At 49.5% G+C, this 16,844-nt stretch overlaps 1 protein-coding gene across 2 annotated transcripts in view; it reads left to right on the forward strand.

The window, feature by feature from the left end:
• Positions 1–727: 727 nt before the first annotated feature.
• The window catches only part of LOC142044787 (rho GTPase-activating protein 39-like), a 58,009-nt gene continuing 41,892 nt past the window's right edge, over positions 728–16,844 (forward strand). For both annotated transcript variants that reach the window (XM_075057633.1, XM_075057642.1), the window contains exon 1: positions 728–873. In XM_075057633.1, the coding sequence (XP_074913734.1) occupies positions 863–873 (11 nt within the window). In that variant the 5' untranslated portion in view covers positions 728–862. The remainder of the gene's footprint in view (positions 874–16,844) is intronic.

A 16,844-nucleotide genomic window follows, 5' to 3' on the forward strand; every position in this document is an offset into this window, starting at 1 on the left:
GCATCCAGTGTAGGCGAAGACGTTTTCCTCTCTCGATGCTCCAGGCTGGTTCAAGTCCCAGGGGCCCAAGTCCCACTTTCCATCCCTGCTCACGAAGGGTGTCAGGAATAACAGAGGGCAGAGCAGAGCCCCTGAAGCACCCTGCGCCCCAGGGGGCAGCTGCCTGTTTGGACCACCCCCCCGCCCCCACCAGGTCCGGGTGCAGCAGGAGGCAGTGTCGGGGACACCCATCACGAGGACAAACAATTTACCGGGGCAGCTGCGATCCAGGAGCAAGCACAGGCTACATCTGGGACCTGCACCGGCTACGGTCTCCAGGTGGTCTTAAGCAGGGGGGGCAAGCGTGTGACCCGCCTGCGCTCCCAAGACCCCCGCACCACCACCTGTGACAGATAGTACAGCTCTTGCCGCTAACCAACGCTTTTCCTCGCAAACCTGGTCACGACAGCTGACCGTCGCCATTGACCTGCAGCCCAAGTAACGCTCAGCTGGTCCGAAACAGAGGTCACGGCTCTGCTTCTCCTCTCTTCATTTCCACCCCCTCGGGTCGGGCCGGGGCTCGGCGGCGCCAGGGGCTCGGCGGGCTCGGGAGGGCCCCGAAGCGGCCGCAACCGCCGCCAGGGGCTGCCCTCGGCCCGCGGGCCCCGCCGCTGCCGCCGGCCCCGGGCGCCGCTGCCCGGCCCGCCCCGCCCCGGCCCGGCGCGGCGCGGCGGCCCCCAGCAGAGGGACCCGGGGAGCGGCCGGGGGTCCCGGCGGCCGGGCCGGGCCGTGCCGGGCCGCGCCGCCCCCCGGGCGGGGCCGGGATCGGGTTTCACATCCTGCCCCGCTCGCGGGCAGAGCGGGCGGCGCGGTTGAGCGGGCCATGGCGGAGAGGTGAGTGCGGGCGCCGCGCACCTGTTGAGGCGGGCGGCGGGCATCGCCGCCCTCTCAGGGCCTGCCGGGCGGGCCCGGGGAGCGGGCCGGGGCCGGGAGGCGCCCCTGGCTCGGGTGGCGGGTTGCGGGTGCGGGGCCGGGCGAGCTGCGGGCCCCGGCGGGGCAGGTGAGGGGCGGCCGGGCCGGGCCCGGCCCCGGCCCCGTGGCGGCGGCAGGGCCGGGCCGGGCGGGGCGGCCAACTCGTGCGAGGAGCTGCTCTCCTGCAGCCCCTCTCTGGGCCTCCTCCCGTCTGCGCTGGCCTCTGGGCGGGGGAAACCCCCGCGCCCTCCCGGCTCCACCAGATCGGCTCCCCGCCAGGCCCGGCTCCCGCTGGGGCCCGGCGGCCGTTGCCGGGACCCGGCTGTTCGCAGCCTCCGAGCGAGGCGGGTGGCCCCGAGTTTCCCTGAGCTGAGCTGGCCTGAGCCCGACCCAGAGGTCCCCATCCTGCCCGGGCCTTGGGGGTCCGGCGGACTGGTAGCAGGCAGCATCGCCCTCCCCAGAGGCTGTGGCCAGGCTCTGCCGGCTGCCCTCACACCTTTGAAGGTGTGCGGTTAACCAGAAGCACCTGCTGTTTTTGTGCCTGTTTTGGGCTAGGCTCGCGGGCTCTGGGGTGAATTTCAGGTGTAGGTTGCTCTCCGTTGCTTAAAAAAGCAGACACGGTTACAAAATGGCAGTGTTTTCCTGGTCAAGCACAGGAACGGCTTTTGCACTTGGTCTGCTGGAGGGGTGACTTAGGTGAGGGTTCACTCCTCACCTGGAAGCACCTGGCAAGTCAGGATCACCTGTTGGCAGTGAAAATGGAGGGCCAGGTAGCCAGGCCAGTTTCCCAGGCTGCATCCCGCTTCTGACAAATGCGGGGGCATTTTGTGGCTCCTCTGAATAACCCTATTCAGGGAGAATTCCTCCTGGTCGCTCCTGTGCTTCAGCTTTTTGGCCAGAAGTGGTTAAGTTTGGCTCCTCTGGGAGGAAGGTACAGAGCCTGGCAGAAGCACTGTCTTCCCCATGGCTGATGCCAGTTGCTGTTGCGCTGTTTTGCCAGCATTTTTCTTCATCCTAGATGAAAAGCTCGGAATGATTTAACATTCCTGCGAGCGAGGCTCTCCCCAGGGGCACCAGATTTCAGCTGGCTTCTCACATTCTCTTTGTCTCGGGGAGAGGAGGGAGGGTTGTGTTGGCATTTTGCCGGGTACCTTGGTGATGGTGCAAGGTGTTTGGAGTAATTTTTTATTTCTCTTGCATTTGAAGTTGTTTTGCTTTTTTTTTTCTTATGTCTCTTCTGCATCTTCTCCAGCAGAACGTGGTTTGAGTTGGTGCGTAAGAAGCAGCGGCTTGGGAAGGGATAGCAAATCCGCTTGAGAGCGGATGTAGAATACCAGGATTCATCCAGAGCAAAATGATCAGCACAGCAGCACGCTCTCGGTCTGCCAGGAGCAGCAACTCGTAGCGGCTGCTTCTGCCTCCATGCCTGTGACAGCAAAGGGCACTCACTGCTCGGGGGTTGAGGTTGCAGGTTGCTCATTTCAGGGGATAAACTGCAAAACCTGACACAGCCATGTAGATTCGAGGCTCTTGTTCTGCTAGCCAGTGCAGAGAAGCGCAGGGCTTCTTGTGCTGGATTTCAGCATAATTTTTCCAGCATTTCCCCACTGACTATCTCTGGTGCTTTTTGAGTCTGCTGTTTGCCAGGTTGATGAGACAGCTCTTTCCCATCAGTTGGATGGAGGCTTTTCGGAGTGATGCTGAGATCACAGTGGATTATAGGAATGCAGATTTTCAAGCCAGGTTTTTGGTCAGATAGTTCACATGCCTTCTGTATTCACAACAGGTTTGCTTAGCTGAAACAGATGTCTTGGCCTTAGCTGGGAGCACATAAGCTACAGGGAGATCTAAGTATACTGGCCTGGTGCATTTTGTAACCAGGATGATGTGATGCAAAAGGCTGCTTTTAGCCTGTTTCTGGATCTGTGGCTGAAAACCTCATGAGAGACTTGCACTTTTAATGTGCCAACAAGACATGCAGAATCTGGTTCACTGAACACTGCCCTGCTTTAGGGGCACAAAAGGCAAATGTCTCCCATTCAACTGATTTACTTGATCTCTAGAAAAATGTTATGTGCCATGGTGCAAAGATGAAAGGAGGAGAGACTGAGACTCTTGTAGTGAACTGCCTAATGGGTAAGAAAATCTTGCAGACTTCAATGTATTTGTGTCTGAGCTTTGAGGCTTTTTTTTTTTTTTAATCAATCCTGCCGTTCTTTTGGGGTTGGCTTCATAGGATTGGGGCAACTGCCTACTGGCAACCAGGTAAAGTTTTGTAAACCAGGGAACAGGGTTTTTTTCCATAGAGCCATGGAGGAAGAACTATTAGCATTGTTGAGGGACTGTGGGAAGGACTGTAAGATCCGAATCAGCTTTAATGGAATTGCTTCTGTAATTAAAGATACCGAAGCGTAAACTGCTGTAGGATTCTGACTTTTTGGCCCATGAGGGTGGTTGTGTCTTGTTGTTTGGTTGTTTTTGTGGGTTTTTTTTGTTCTCCCCTGGCAGTGCAGTTTAATAAGTATTCATATTCATGAACTCTTTCTTTGAAGTCGCAAAAGGATGTGTCATACCTATGTTTCTTAATAGGTAAATGCATTAGTAGGACTACTACTTGATTGCCATTTTACTTATGGAGAAGAAAGCTTTTCAGTTTGGACTTGCCGTTTTAGCAGCATGTTTTTGGCTGTTTGAATTAAACAGCCTCAGGACGTGAGCAGAGGGAGATCTTCCAGCTTGCGCCAGAAGTACTGGGGATTGCTGAAGTCCTGTTAAGCTGCGTGGGCAGGACTGGAGATGGTAATGAGTGCACTTGTTCGGTGCGAAACCTATGTTCTGATTACGATGAAGACTCTAATTTTGTTATTGAATCTCAGTATCTTGAGTTTGTTGCATATAGTTAAGTCAGGCTTTAATTTGCCTTTGCCTCAATACTAGTTGTTGTGTTTTTTCGGAAGCTTTAATTTAGTAACAAGTGAAAACTTCTACACTTCATCAGCCTGCCCTCGAGTTGCTGATGGACTTCATGTGTCTGAACTCAGCCGTGGCTTGCAGCAAAGGGGTCTTCTGGTTTTGGCAGGGCATCTGAACCTCCCGCTGTTATTCAGCGCAGAGCCCCCCACATCCTCTGAACTGGGTCCATGTGCCCTGTTCTGGTTTACCCTCTTCTTAAGTGGCTTAAATAAAGCCATGAATAAATGTCCTCTCTGTAGCTAGCTGTGAGTGCAGGACAAGCTTCTGCTCCCAGCAAGTTGTCCCACTCTTGTCTGCTGGATGAGCCTATTCCTGGATGAGCGTTGGGGTAACTCACTTCACAGGAAGTGAGCTGGGGTAGTGAAGGTCTGTGTTTGCTCTCTGACATCAGCAGAGATAAGTGCAGTTGGGAGAGATTATCGGCAGCACGACCTCTGCTGTGCAGTCCTGGTGTCATCCCTGCTCCTCTGAATGTGAGCTTGCCAGGGTACTTTCCTTGGGATGAAATCGTTTAAGCGTGAAAGACTGACTGGCTTTAAGTGAAACCAAGAGTGTGTTTTTGCTCTGGTAGCTCTGCTGGCAGAGACAAGAGGAGGACAAGGTTGTCATCTTGTCCACTGTCACTGCCGTATCCTTTTTAAGCTGCTCCCATCAGCAGGCCCAGCATAGCCTGGAGCTAGCTCCTGAGGTGGAGTCATGCCTTCAGTTACAGTGTTTGACTCTATGCAGATAAAGGCTGGTCCTTGGGAAATACCTTCAGACACAGCAGAGTCTTCTGATGGAAACTAATCAGAAGTTCAAAGGAAAGAAGCAGCATTTCTTCCTTCCCTGTGGTCTGCTTTCCCAGTATTTCCATTCCTGTCGTACTACCCTAATGGCTTTCTCAGTGGATGATGCAATTAGGAGGAGATGCTTGCAAGCTTTCAGCAAATAAATACGTCAGAATTTGAAATGCTCCATTTAGGCTCCATCAATCCTTCCCGGGTGGAGCGCAATTGTTTGTGCCTTGTTGTGACATGTATATGCTCGTGGTTCTTTAAAAAGCCCTCTGGGAAAATTCAAATAGTTAGTGAAGTGCCTCTTCTTTGTAATAAAAATAAAATCCAGAGCAGACACTGGGGTTTGGTTTTAGCTGGATTCATAGAGCTCTGCTGTCGTTACTTAAATATTTGATGTTAATTCTTGCCTTTGTCAAGGTGTGCAGAAAGGCAGTTCCCTTGCAGGAAGTACAACTTTAATGATCAAGCTTTTTAGTAGCTCAGTCATGAGTATCCACTGAAGCAAGCTGTCTGTCTGATTGTTTTATACTTTTAATGGGGAAGAGTATGTAGTCTTCTGCTTTGGGCAATTTTTTAAAGCACTCAGTTTTTGGAGTGGCAGGAAAGTATTAATTAAAGCAGCAGAGGTGAAGTCCATCTGCCTAGTACATCTGGAATGAGACACTGTAGGTCAGGAGAAAATTTTTTTGCACTTGGTCTTTGTCTTGTGGAAGAATGGAAAAAATACCATTATTTGGGATATATTCTCTCATCCTAACTACTGTTCCAAGTGTTTGAGGTTACTGATGTAAGGAATAACAGTATTTTATATTTTCAGTTGCATATTGACCAGCGAATTCCAGTGTAGCTGGTGTCAATCATCCTCCAGCTACTCTCCCAAGCTTTTTTCTTTGTGTGTTGTCAGCTGCCATTTTTTTGGTTATGCAGTGCACAGAGCCAAAAGAGGTTTGGGAAGCTTATAATGAGGATGCTGAAGATCCAGATTGCTTGCTTGCAATGAAGCATGGGAGATGGAAAGGACTCCGTGATGCCCAGGGGGAGTGTTGGTATGGCAGCTCAAGGAGTTGGGGTGTGTCTGGCCTCCTGCAGTTACGTGCTTCAGGCAAAAAGAAGGGACTCGGGTTGGACAATATCAACTTCAGAAAATTCCCTCTGAAAAAACAAGCTGAAAGGCCAAAGCACTGGAGATGCTGAGATTATTTTTTCAGGGCCTTTTGTCTTTTTGGACTTAAGGTCTTGTATGAAATTCCACTGAGGGCTTTATGCTGTAGAGTGCTGGGGAACTTCTGAAATAGAGAGGTCTGGATAAAATTGTTCATTGGCGTCTTTGTCAGCCACCAGAGGCAAATAGAAGGCTTGTTCTATGCAGAGGATGGATTTTCTTACCCCTCTTGTATTCTGCTTGTGGCCAGCTTCTGCAGCCAAGCTCTCACTGCACTTTGCCTTTCTTGATGGAAACAGCTCTGACACGGGATGAAACGAAGATGACAGCAAGTGCCCTGTGCTCCCAGGACTTGCTGCATGTTCCTGTTTCAGCTGGGAGCAGAGTAGTCCTGGGCCCCTCTAAACCAACCTTTTTCTTAGCCACAGGGTTTATGATCTACCAAAAACAAACAAGCCAAGTGGGACAGGGAAAAAACCCAAACCTGTGCTGCGCTTATTTGTGTGTGTAACTTGGCAGATGTGGGACACTGCCATAAGGCACTTTGATTTGGCAGATGGGGCTGTTTCCTACCTGGGCAAACAAGGTTGCTGCTTTCTGGCTGGAAGCCTGTTACAGAGGCAGAAAAGACTCCGTGTAGTGGGATTTTGTGTCATCTTGGACATCACAAACGGGTGGCCCAGGGCCAAGTGCACTGTAGCAGGGATAACTTCTTTGTTCTGTAGATCTAGTTTTTCTGTTTGGTTTTGCTTGTGTTTATTTTTTTCCCAGAAGAATGATAAAGAGGCTTACTGTCTCCATCACCAGTGATACCAAGAAAAGCCCTGCACAATGCTGCCTGACGAGTTGGGACCGAGCTCAGTAAGTCCCCTTTAACCACATGGAGTTCAGCTGTCTTGGTTTTTTTGACTCTGAGGCAGCGCTATGTCTTGCATGTGGGTTTTCAGGTGTAGCAGCAGCCAGGGCACAGTTTAGAAGGATGAATTGGCATAAAATATTTTCAGTAACAAAGTGAAGGCAGAGAAAAAGTTATCGTAGGAGACTTCATAGCTGAATAATTAAATACGGACCTAGGGGATGTAATGGGTGAGCAATGCTGTGTAGTTTTGCCTGGAAAGATGCCCCTCTGGAGACTATGGCCAGGCCAGACCAGGTGGTGGGTGTTGGCTGCAGTTTTTGGTGCCTCTGCACTGGCTGCTGGGCCCTCAGGATGGCTGGCTTGGTTTTATTGTCAGGACCCTGACCTGCTCCAGCCAACTGGTCTTGGCCACCCCAGCTGCTCCAGCACCTGGTCCTTGCCCCTCTGCTAATCTGCGTGTGCAGTCATGCTCCCCCACGCAGCCTTATCTACTCTGGGTTTGTCCCCCATGTGCTCTTGGTGCTGTGTGGGAAATAGCAAGTGCTGGGTTGTTTCCAGACATGGGGTAAGCTGTGGGTGGTCACACACTGTAATCCAGGTTCTCAGTCTCCCTTATATGCATTTAAACAGTAACTCAAGGTCCAACTGTTAGTTTCAACATGTTCAGTTTGTCATGAAACTGTAAATGCTGTGTTTGGTCCTCTTCTGGTCTGGCGACTGTTTCCCCTTCAGTATATTGTAATACTTTGATAGCCCTTTGATAGCTACAGATATCCAGCTGTGTTATCAGCCACACTGTCTAGCTCTTCTTTGCTCCCTAGCTACAGTAATTAGGTTTGGGATTTTTTTTATTAGGCCTTCCAAGTATTGCTCTAAGCTATGGTAGAGGAGAAGCTCCAAGTGTTCTACAAGTTCTTGGTGATGAATCAACATCAAGTGAAGCAAAGAGAGATGGTGAAAGGGCTATGAGCTGAGGTGGAGAGCCTGGAGTGCAGCTGGCATGAGAAGCATTTAATGTATGCCTAAGGACAAATGCTAAGCATGCCGTAATATGGAGGTACATTTTCTTAGCAATTTATACCATCATAACACAATGGATAGTCTGTCTGGGATACAGCTGAGTTGCCTTCAGTCAGTACAGTGAATTGAGTGTGAAGCAAGTAGCATTGGGGTTTGGAGGGCAGCTTCGTGCTTGGGTTGGTACTGCCCTTGGGCTCTCACCTGCAGTCCTGCATTAGAGCACAAATGGCAGAAGAGTTGTGGTTTTGGCTTGGAAACTCCTTAGAAAACTTGCCCCTGAAATAAGCTACTTCAATTTTCATGAAATTAGTTTCAAAATCACTGAAAATGAGGGTGAAAAGCAAGTGCCATGGTCCTTTCTGTATTGTGGGTTTAGAAGCTGCTGAGGAAAAGCCTGGTGAGTAGGTGGTAGTCTGACAACTCAGCCTAAATTCGCTAAAGCTGTAATTTGAAATTAGTCTAAAGCATGGGTTTGACGTTCTGGAGGCTGAAGACTTTTCCAAAGCAGAAGTCTCTTTTGGGGTGGCAATAAGCATAAAAGATAAGAAGGACAATGGTGATCTTCAGTCTGCTGCCACCCTTGTTTCTTCTGGCCCTGGGTCCCATCACCAGAATGGTTGAGTTCACTAAAGCGGGAGAAAATTGGCTGCTTTTTAGTTAGTAAGCTGAATTGTCTCCATGCAGGATTTGAAGAGCTCCAGTGTCCTTGTGTGATGAGTGCTGGGGAAAGAGTGTGGCGGGGAATGCAGAGGGGATCCCCTCCTTCTAGCAACAGCAAGTCATTGGATCTGTGCTGCTTTCAGCCTACCATGACGTTACCATTCAGTTCCCTCTCGCATGGTCCATCGGGCTGGCTTTGGACACCATGCTGCAGGGGTGACTTTGGGTACATTGTTGAGACTTTGGCCTTGAATGCCAAAACCCTGCTTCAAGAGAGGGAGGGTGGCAGAGAGCCACTGTGGGGCAGAGCTCCCTTTGGTGGGGGACACTTGTTCAGGTTGCTCTTGTTGTTGAAACAAGGAGGGCCAGATGAGTCCAGCAAAGGGGGAGATGTCGGTGATTTCAGCCTCTCTGGCTCCCCGTAACTCTCCCCTGGCAAGGCGGCCTTGTGGGCTGTGATGGCAGAGTCCCCCACTGGCCACCCAGCACTGCCTCTAATGGCTGAGCACTTGTGTGCTTAAACTTTATTTGGTCTTGGAGGGATGAAATCACTTGCTTTTATCTGCATTTGAATAAGGAAAGCTTCTGCTGAGCTGCGAGACCTGTCTCTGCATGGGGGAGGTGAAGTTTTTTGGTAACCTGGCATGTTCAGTGCAAGGCTGCAGGGCTAGGGGGAAACTTCATCTTGGGCTGCTTTCTCTGTTCACCCCACTGTCTCTGGAGCGTGAAGCGGACTGCAGGTGGAAAAGGGTGGACAGCATGGTGGTCACCAAACAGCTCAGTGAAACAGCCTAGAGTTCAGCTCAAAATGTGAAAACGGGCGACTTGCAGTGGTTGACGTGCTCATTCCTGCCTGGCCTGGATGGCTCCGGTGGTGAGTTGTGCTTGGGGTGTGTTGATTTTGGGCTGCATCCTGCGCTGGAGTCTCCTTGGGGAAGAGCACAGTTTCCTATTTGGGAGTGTCTCCTGATACCACGTACATCTTGTACTCTGGGCGCTGAAATAAAATAGCCCCTGCAGCTGGCTGTGGCAGCTCCCTTACTGTCATCCTGGCAGCGCCTGTGGTGCCTGCCAGAAGAGGAGTTCAGCACGGGCAGGGGAGGGCATGTGTTTAATTCCTATTACCTTGCTCAAACCTCTGCTGTTCGCAGCAGTTGCCATTTCTTCAAGTGAATGCATGGGGATGGTCAGAAAACAGACAAATTTCTCATGGGGCTGCCTGCGGTGCTGCTTTCTTGCCCTCCATGTCCCAGCCAGACCTGGGTTAAACCCAGAGTTTCTGTGGACTGCAGAGAGGATTTGAGAGGCTTTATGTGAATTAACAGTATTCCCCTGAAATTACCATTTTGGGGCTCTTACCTGCAGTAGGAATTTGTGCTGCTTTACCTATAGGGCTATAGCTGTAAACTGTCCTAATGGTGTGGCTGTTTCCCCTCATAGAATCGTAGAATCATTTAGGTTGGAAAAGACCTTCAAGATTGAGTCCAACTATCAACCATGCCCACTAAACCATGTCCTGAAGTACCCCATCTACTTGCATTTTGAATACCTTCAGGAATGGTGACTCAACCGGCAGCCTATTCCAATGTCTGACAACCCTCTCAGTAAAAAATTTTTTCCTAATATCTAACCTAAATCTCCCTTGCCTCAACTTGAGGCCATTTCCTCTCGTCCTATCTCCAGCTACCTGACAGAAGAGGCCAGCACCCACCTCACTACAACCCCCCTTCAGGTAGTTGTAGAGAGCTATAAGGTCTCCCCTCAGCCTCCTCTTCTCTAGACTAAACAGCCCCAGGTCCCTCAACCGCTCCTCATAAGACTTATGCTCCAGGCTGCTCACCAACTTGGTTGCCCTTCTCTGAACATGATCCAGCAACTCAATGTCTTTCTTGTAGTGAGCGGCCCAAAACTGAACACAGTGCTTGAGGTGTGGCCTCACCAGTGCCGAGTACAGGGGAACAATCACTTCCGTGCTCCTGCTGGCCACACTATTTCTGATACAGGCCAGGATGCCATTGGCCTTCTTGGCCACCTGGGCACACTGCTGGCTCATATTCAGCTGGCTGTCAACCAGCACGCCTAGGTCTTTCTCTGCCGGTCGGCTTTCCAACCACTGTTCCCCAAGCCTATAGCACTGCATGGGGTTGTTGTGACCAAAGTGCAGGACCCAGCACTTGGCCTTGTTGAACTTCATACGATTGGCCTCAGCCCACCGATCCAGCCTGTCCAGATCTCTCTGTAGAGCCTCCCTACCCTCAAGCAGATTGACCCTGCCTCCCAACTTGGTGTCGTCTGTAAACTTGCTGAGGGTGCACTCAATCCCCTCATCCAAATCATCGATAAAGATATTAAACAGAACCAACCCCAACACTGAGCCCTGAGGAACACCACTTGTGACTCACTGCCAACTGGATTTCACCCCATTCACCGCAACCCTCTGGGCTCGTCCATCCAGCCAGTTTTTCACCCAACGAAGAGTACACTTGTCCAAGCCATGAGGCGCCAGCTTCTCAAGGAGTATGCCGTGGGACAGTGTCAAAGGCCATGCTGAAGTCAAGGAAGATAACATCCACAGCCTTTCCCTCATCCACTAGGCGGGTTACCTGGTCATAGAAGGAGATCAGGTTGGTCAAGCAGGACCTGCCTTTCGTAAACCCATGCTGACTGGGCCTGATCCCCTTCTTATCCTCGACTTGCCATGTGAGTGCTCTCAAGACAAACCATTCCATAATCTTCCATGGTACCGACGTCAGGCTGACAGGCCTGTAGTTCCCTGGATCCTCCCTCTGACCCTTCTTGTAAATGGGCATCATATTGGCAAGCCTCCAGTCCTCTGGGACCTCCCCTGTTGACCAGGATCGCTGATAGAGAGTGGCTTGGCAAGGACCTCTGCCAGTTCCCTCAGTACTCTTGGATGGATCCCATCGGGACCCATAGATTTATGAGTTTCCAGATGGCACTCTTACCTGCAGTAGGAACTTGTGCTGCTTTGCCTATAGGGCTATAGCTGTAAACTGTCCTAATGGTGTGGCTGTTTCCCCTCGGAAGGGCGAATGACATCCGTGGGCATAAACAGTTTTAATGGTGAAATGTGTCTGTACTAGAGCTTGCACCTGCTCTGTTGGTCCTCATGGAAGTGCAGCCTTTCATTAGGACAGGCGGTACGTGAGCCCCTGGACAAAGAGCAATGTCAGTGCACCAGGCTGTGAAAAGTGAGTGCTGCTGCGGGAGGTGTTCAGCAACCCCCTTTCCGAGGTGCAGCCCTGTTGTGGCAGAGCTTTCCATACTGCTCAAGATGCAGGAGAGTATCAGGCTTTATGTCTTTCAACTTCACACCTGCTAAGCTGTGACAGAAGATGTCAAGAAGAGTTATGAACAGCTGGGAGACGCAAACCCTAATTTTTCTTGTGCTTCAGGCATAACTTGATTGGTGAATTTTAAAATTTTTTTAAATTAAAGCCTGTTGCTGACTAAACCTGTTTTGCAGTTTGTTAGCAATTGGGCCCTGCCTCTTGTCTCCAGCAGGACCTTGGCAGGAGCCTTGTGGGCCTTGACCTTGACTGCATCTCTGTGCACTCAGCAGTGCCAAAACCAAGGGAGAATGTCCAGGCTGCAGGTGCTCCCTGGAAGGGAGACACTGCCACAGGGCACTGCTCTCCTGGGATCTTGGCTGCCCTTTGATGTGGTCCTGTATTCCCCCAGGAAGGAACAGCTTTGAACCCTCTGCCTTTTATCTGGTGTGTGCCTCAGGAGGTGCTTTCATTGCATAATGTGTTTCGAGCTGGAAACACATCTCAGTTTGGGCATCTGGAAACTGGGAATATGCAGTTACCTGTGAAAACTCAGTACGTATGTGCCCAGGAACCGTCGTAATAATTCCGAGCCTGTCGTTTTGATGGGCTCTTTATGACTGGTAGCATTAATAAAATTAATGAGACTTATGTGTGCCCTGCTGTAGAGCTGGCATTTAGTCCTGAGTTGGGGCTGTTGTTGCAGTTGTGTAAGAGCCCTGTTACTTGTCTGCCTTGCACGACTCTGTCCCTCTGCTAAAGAGTAGCTGATAGGACCAGTGGTGGTATGGAAGTTATTTGGTGTTGACATTGGCGGCTCAGGAGGAATGGATACCTCCACCAAGAAAATATCAAATACTTTTTTTTTTTTTAAAGAAAGAAAACAGAAGGAAATGTGCAGGGAAAGAAGGCTGGTAGAGTGATAAGGATGTTGGTCAGAAAGGGGAAGCTGTATCCACACAAGATGACCAAAAAACTATATATTTCAGCAGATTACATGTAAAATCAAAATAAGGCAGGCCAGAATAAGACTTTTGAACCGTGAACTTTCCAAATACGATAAGTTTCAAATGCATCAGAAACCTTTTGGAGACAGGCAGCAGAAGAGCTCAAGGTGTGAGAGGCATGGAAGATAAAGCCATCACAGAAAAATCTAAACCATTTTTTGACTGTCTTGACTCCTGTGGAGGAGCTTTGTAGCTTTGCAAACTGCAAGCTTGCTACAAAAGAGCTGTCTGAGAAGTTGTCTCGCATTGAATATCAGTAGAAATAGCTTTAGAGCAAACAGAGGAACTGATAACAAACTGTAAGGAACAGATAGCTTTACTCAAGAGTGCCATAGGATCTTAAATCTGAAATTGCCGAGATACTTCTGTGCGTATCCTGTTGCTGAAAGTGCCCTTGGTATCACAGAAATTGATGGTGGCAAATGTGATGGCACTTTTTAAAAGAGGGGGATCTTGGCGAAATCAGGGAGGTACGCATAAGGGGGCTCAACACCTGTGCCAGGCACACTGCTAGGGAAGGGCTGTAGACAGGATCCTGAGGACCACGGACTGGTGGGTCTGACCTCTGTTCCTGGACTTCTGCAGCGAAGAAAAAGATCACTGAAGGCATGGCCAAGCACAGCTTATTTGAAAAGAGTTAAAAGAGCTAACATAAAGGCAAGCCCTGCCTCATTGACCTGCTGGAGGTTGGTGACCATGTGGTAGTAGGATGAATAGACTTCACATATGTGGGTTTTCAAACAGACTTTGACAAGGTTCTCCATTGAAAGCTTTCAAGAAACTAAGTCACCATGGGCATGGAGGAAATGTCTTGTTATGGACCGAGAGCTGGTGAAAGCAGAGGATGCAAAGGGTGGGGCTTAATGGTCATTTTTCAGCATGGGTAGGCATCAGCAGTAAGACCCCAGAGACTGGTCCTGGGACTGGTTTTCATCCTATGGGTGACGTCAGGCATGGAGAGGTGCAGTGAAGTTCCCAGGTTTACAGAGGATCCTCAATTCCTTTGGGTGGTTGAATACCTCACTGAAGGTGAGGAAATCCGGAAGGACCTCGCAGAACTGAACAAGTGGGCAAATAAGTGGCAGATGAACTTCAGTGTAGGAAAACGTGGAGTACCTGTAGGGGAAGATTATCTATACTGGGCCTGTACAATGCTGAACCTGGAACTGGTGGTTACAGCTCAGGAAGGAGCTCAGAGTCATCATCGGCAGTTCTCTGAATCATCAGCTTAGTGTGCAACGTTAGCCAAAAAAGCCAATAAATTGTGGTCACCATCAGCAAGGGAGGTAGTAACAAAGCAGAGGGCATCGTTTTGACCTTCTATAACATGCTGGTGCATATCTTGGGGGCTGCATGTAGTTCTGGCTTCTGCATCTTGACAGTGGTGTTGGAGAGGCTGCAGAGAAGACAATTAAAATCACTGAGGGACAGAGCAGCTGCCTTAGGAGAGAGAAGAAAATTTGCAGCTCCTTGGTTTGGAGTAGAAGTTTGGCACAGCATATGATCAAGGTATACAAAATCATGAAGGTACTGATTAAGTTCAATTTTCTCTACCAGGTCTTGTGGCGCTAGAACCAGGGGCACTTGATGAAACCTATAGGAGATTGGTTTAAAGTAGGTGGAAGGAAGTACTTTTATTTTATGCAATGTGTGATGAACTTCTGAATTCATTGTCCTGGGGGGTTGTGGATGCAAAAGGTATCAGCAGGTTCAAAAAGCATTTGGGTAAACTTATGGGCAGTCAGTCTGAAACAGATGCTAGGAAGAACAGCCAGGGATGTGCCTTTAGCATCCATAATACAAGTGTGTGGCTGGGGAGGCAGCACATGCGGTGCAGGAGCACTTGGCAGTGCCTCCAGTGGTACTACATTCAACAGACCCTCCATCCTGAGAAACAGGTAGAGCAGCAATAAAAGAAGGATGCAGTCACTCCCTGTGGACACAATTGAATTGTTTCTTGCCGTGGACTAACCTTTTGCAGGTCATATGCTCGTTTCTTCAGCATCCCCAAGGAGGTTGGTAGGATAAAAGATTCTGTGTTTTCACTAAATCTTTTTCTCTCAGTTGATCGTCAGCTGTCAGTCCAGCAGGTCGGGGAGATCTGGGAAAGGATGATCTCAAAGACAGTGACATAGGAAGAAGCTGCAAGACTTAAGTGCCAGAAAATAAGGAAAACCAGAGTGCTCATAGAGACTCTTCCTTTTAACTCTCCAGGTGGTGAGGAAAGGAGGCAGGGAGGCTTTTACAGTTAATTGCTACAATTCTGCAGAAGAAAAACCAACTCCCTGGGGGACAGGAGAGTGGCCTGGCAAAACAACTTGTTCCTCTAGAGAGATGAAACTGGACGACTGCACGATTGTGACTTGTGTACAACCAGAACCAGAGCTGGGGACAGATCATGACCCCTGTCCTCATCCACTGCAGTGCATCACAGATGCTCAGGCTTGAGAGGAACCACCCAAGCACAAGCCCAAGTCCCACCTTTTCCACAGCTCCTCAGCAGGTGCCAAAAGACCTGCTGATGGTATTTCTGACACGCTTCCAACTCAAAGGAGATTCATATGGGCGTGCTAATGCAGCTGGGAAAAGGTGGATGTGCACTTGGGGGTTTTAAATGTGGCTAAATTCAACTACTGACAAGAATAGTTGAACAGAAAATTTGAATACACAGTGGTTATCTTGCTTAAATGACCAAGAGATAAGTAAAGAAACTTTGCAGACCAGAGCCTGGCCCAGATCATGTTTAATTGGCAGCAAGTTCCCCCCTTGACCAAGTCAGCCTGAAATAAACACTTAAGCTTCTGTGCATAGCTGGAAGAGTAAATATGTGTCATCTGTTTGTCCTGGTTTAAGGGGAGGAGAAAAAAAAAAATTCAGACTGGGCTTTGTTATAAATAGCACAAGAGAGACAGCTCAGCTCAGAAGGTGGCTGCAGAGCTGGCAGTGCTAGACAGGATCTCCAGAACAAAACAAAAAAAATTCCAGGAAATCCCCAGTGTCACTTCTCCCCACAATTGATTTAAAATGAGCTTATCCCTTGCACTTGGTACATGAGGAAGAAGAAACTTCCTGGCTATGACGGGGGGAAAACACAGTTATTAACAGCACCACAATGAGCAAGTATCAGAAGTTATGCTGCAGCCCTGGAAGATCTTGGCTGGATCTTGAAAATATCTGTTGCCATAGCAGTAATTGCTATACATGGTAACAGTGAACAGAGTGTGAGAACAATTTACTTTTTGATTTGGTGCCCAAAACAAGTCCCTTTTGTTTTCTCTCACCAAAACCTCAAGCATTTATTAGCTTGTGTTCAGTCCAAAACTGAGCTTTTCACTTTCAGCAGTGGCAAGGAAGGCAGCAGAAAAGGGGCAAATTCAGAAAGACATCAAAGCTGGCAGTGCGCTCTCCATCCTCCTTTTACAGCATAGCCAGTGGATTGGGGCAAAGATCTGGACCATACTCAACTTCCCTTTATATTTGATGTCCACCTAGATGGTCCTCATCTGCCTCCAGTACATAGTATTTGCCACTGATTTTAAAAAAAAAAAAGAGAGAGAGAAAAAAAAACAGAGGCACTTATTCTACTTCCAGCAGTTAGAAGCAAGGACTCCTCTGAGATGGGATGACCTGATGCTCACTTAATAGTTAACGTGATACCAGACCACAGTGGTGGTGTGACTTTTTCGTTCTGTTGTCTGCTCCCCTCTTTGCCATTCACAACCTCCTCTTCCCTTCCTGCAGTGCTGCCAAACACCGGCCGATACTTCTGCAGAAACACTTGTTACCCCCAACCTCATTCCTGAATTTCAGTGCTCAGGATTTCTTACTTCATTTGCTCAGAGCCCATCACTGTGCATGTGGATCGTGGCGCACGCTGCCCCATCCATCTGGGGGATGGCAGTGTGTACCCTCCCTGGGGAGGCAGCACATGCAATGCAGGAATTCAGCCAAGTAAGCCTGGCTGGGGTGGTACCAGCTCATGCAGCCCAGCTGGTTTTTCTCCTGGACATCTCCAAGAAACTGAGACCTTTTTTGAGAGCCTTTGGTGACTGACAGTTATTTACCAGTAACTACCTTCTTGCTGACTCTTGGGAAGGTTAATCCCACCTTTGTTTCTATGACATGGTGAGAGGAAAGGCAGAT

Source organism: Buteo buteo, chromosome 2 (assembly GCF_964188355.1).
Source record: "Buteo buteo chromosome 2, bButBut1.hap1.1, whole genome shotgun sequence".
Taxonomy (NCBI): Eukaryota; Metazoa; Chordata; class Aves; order Accipitriformes; family Accipitridae; genus Buteo; species Buteo buteo.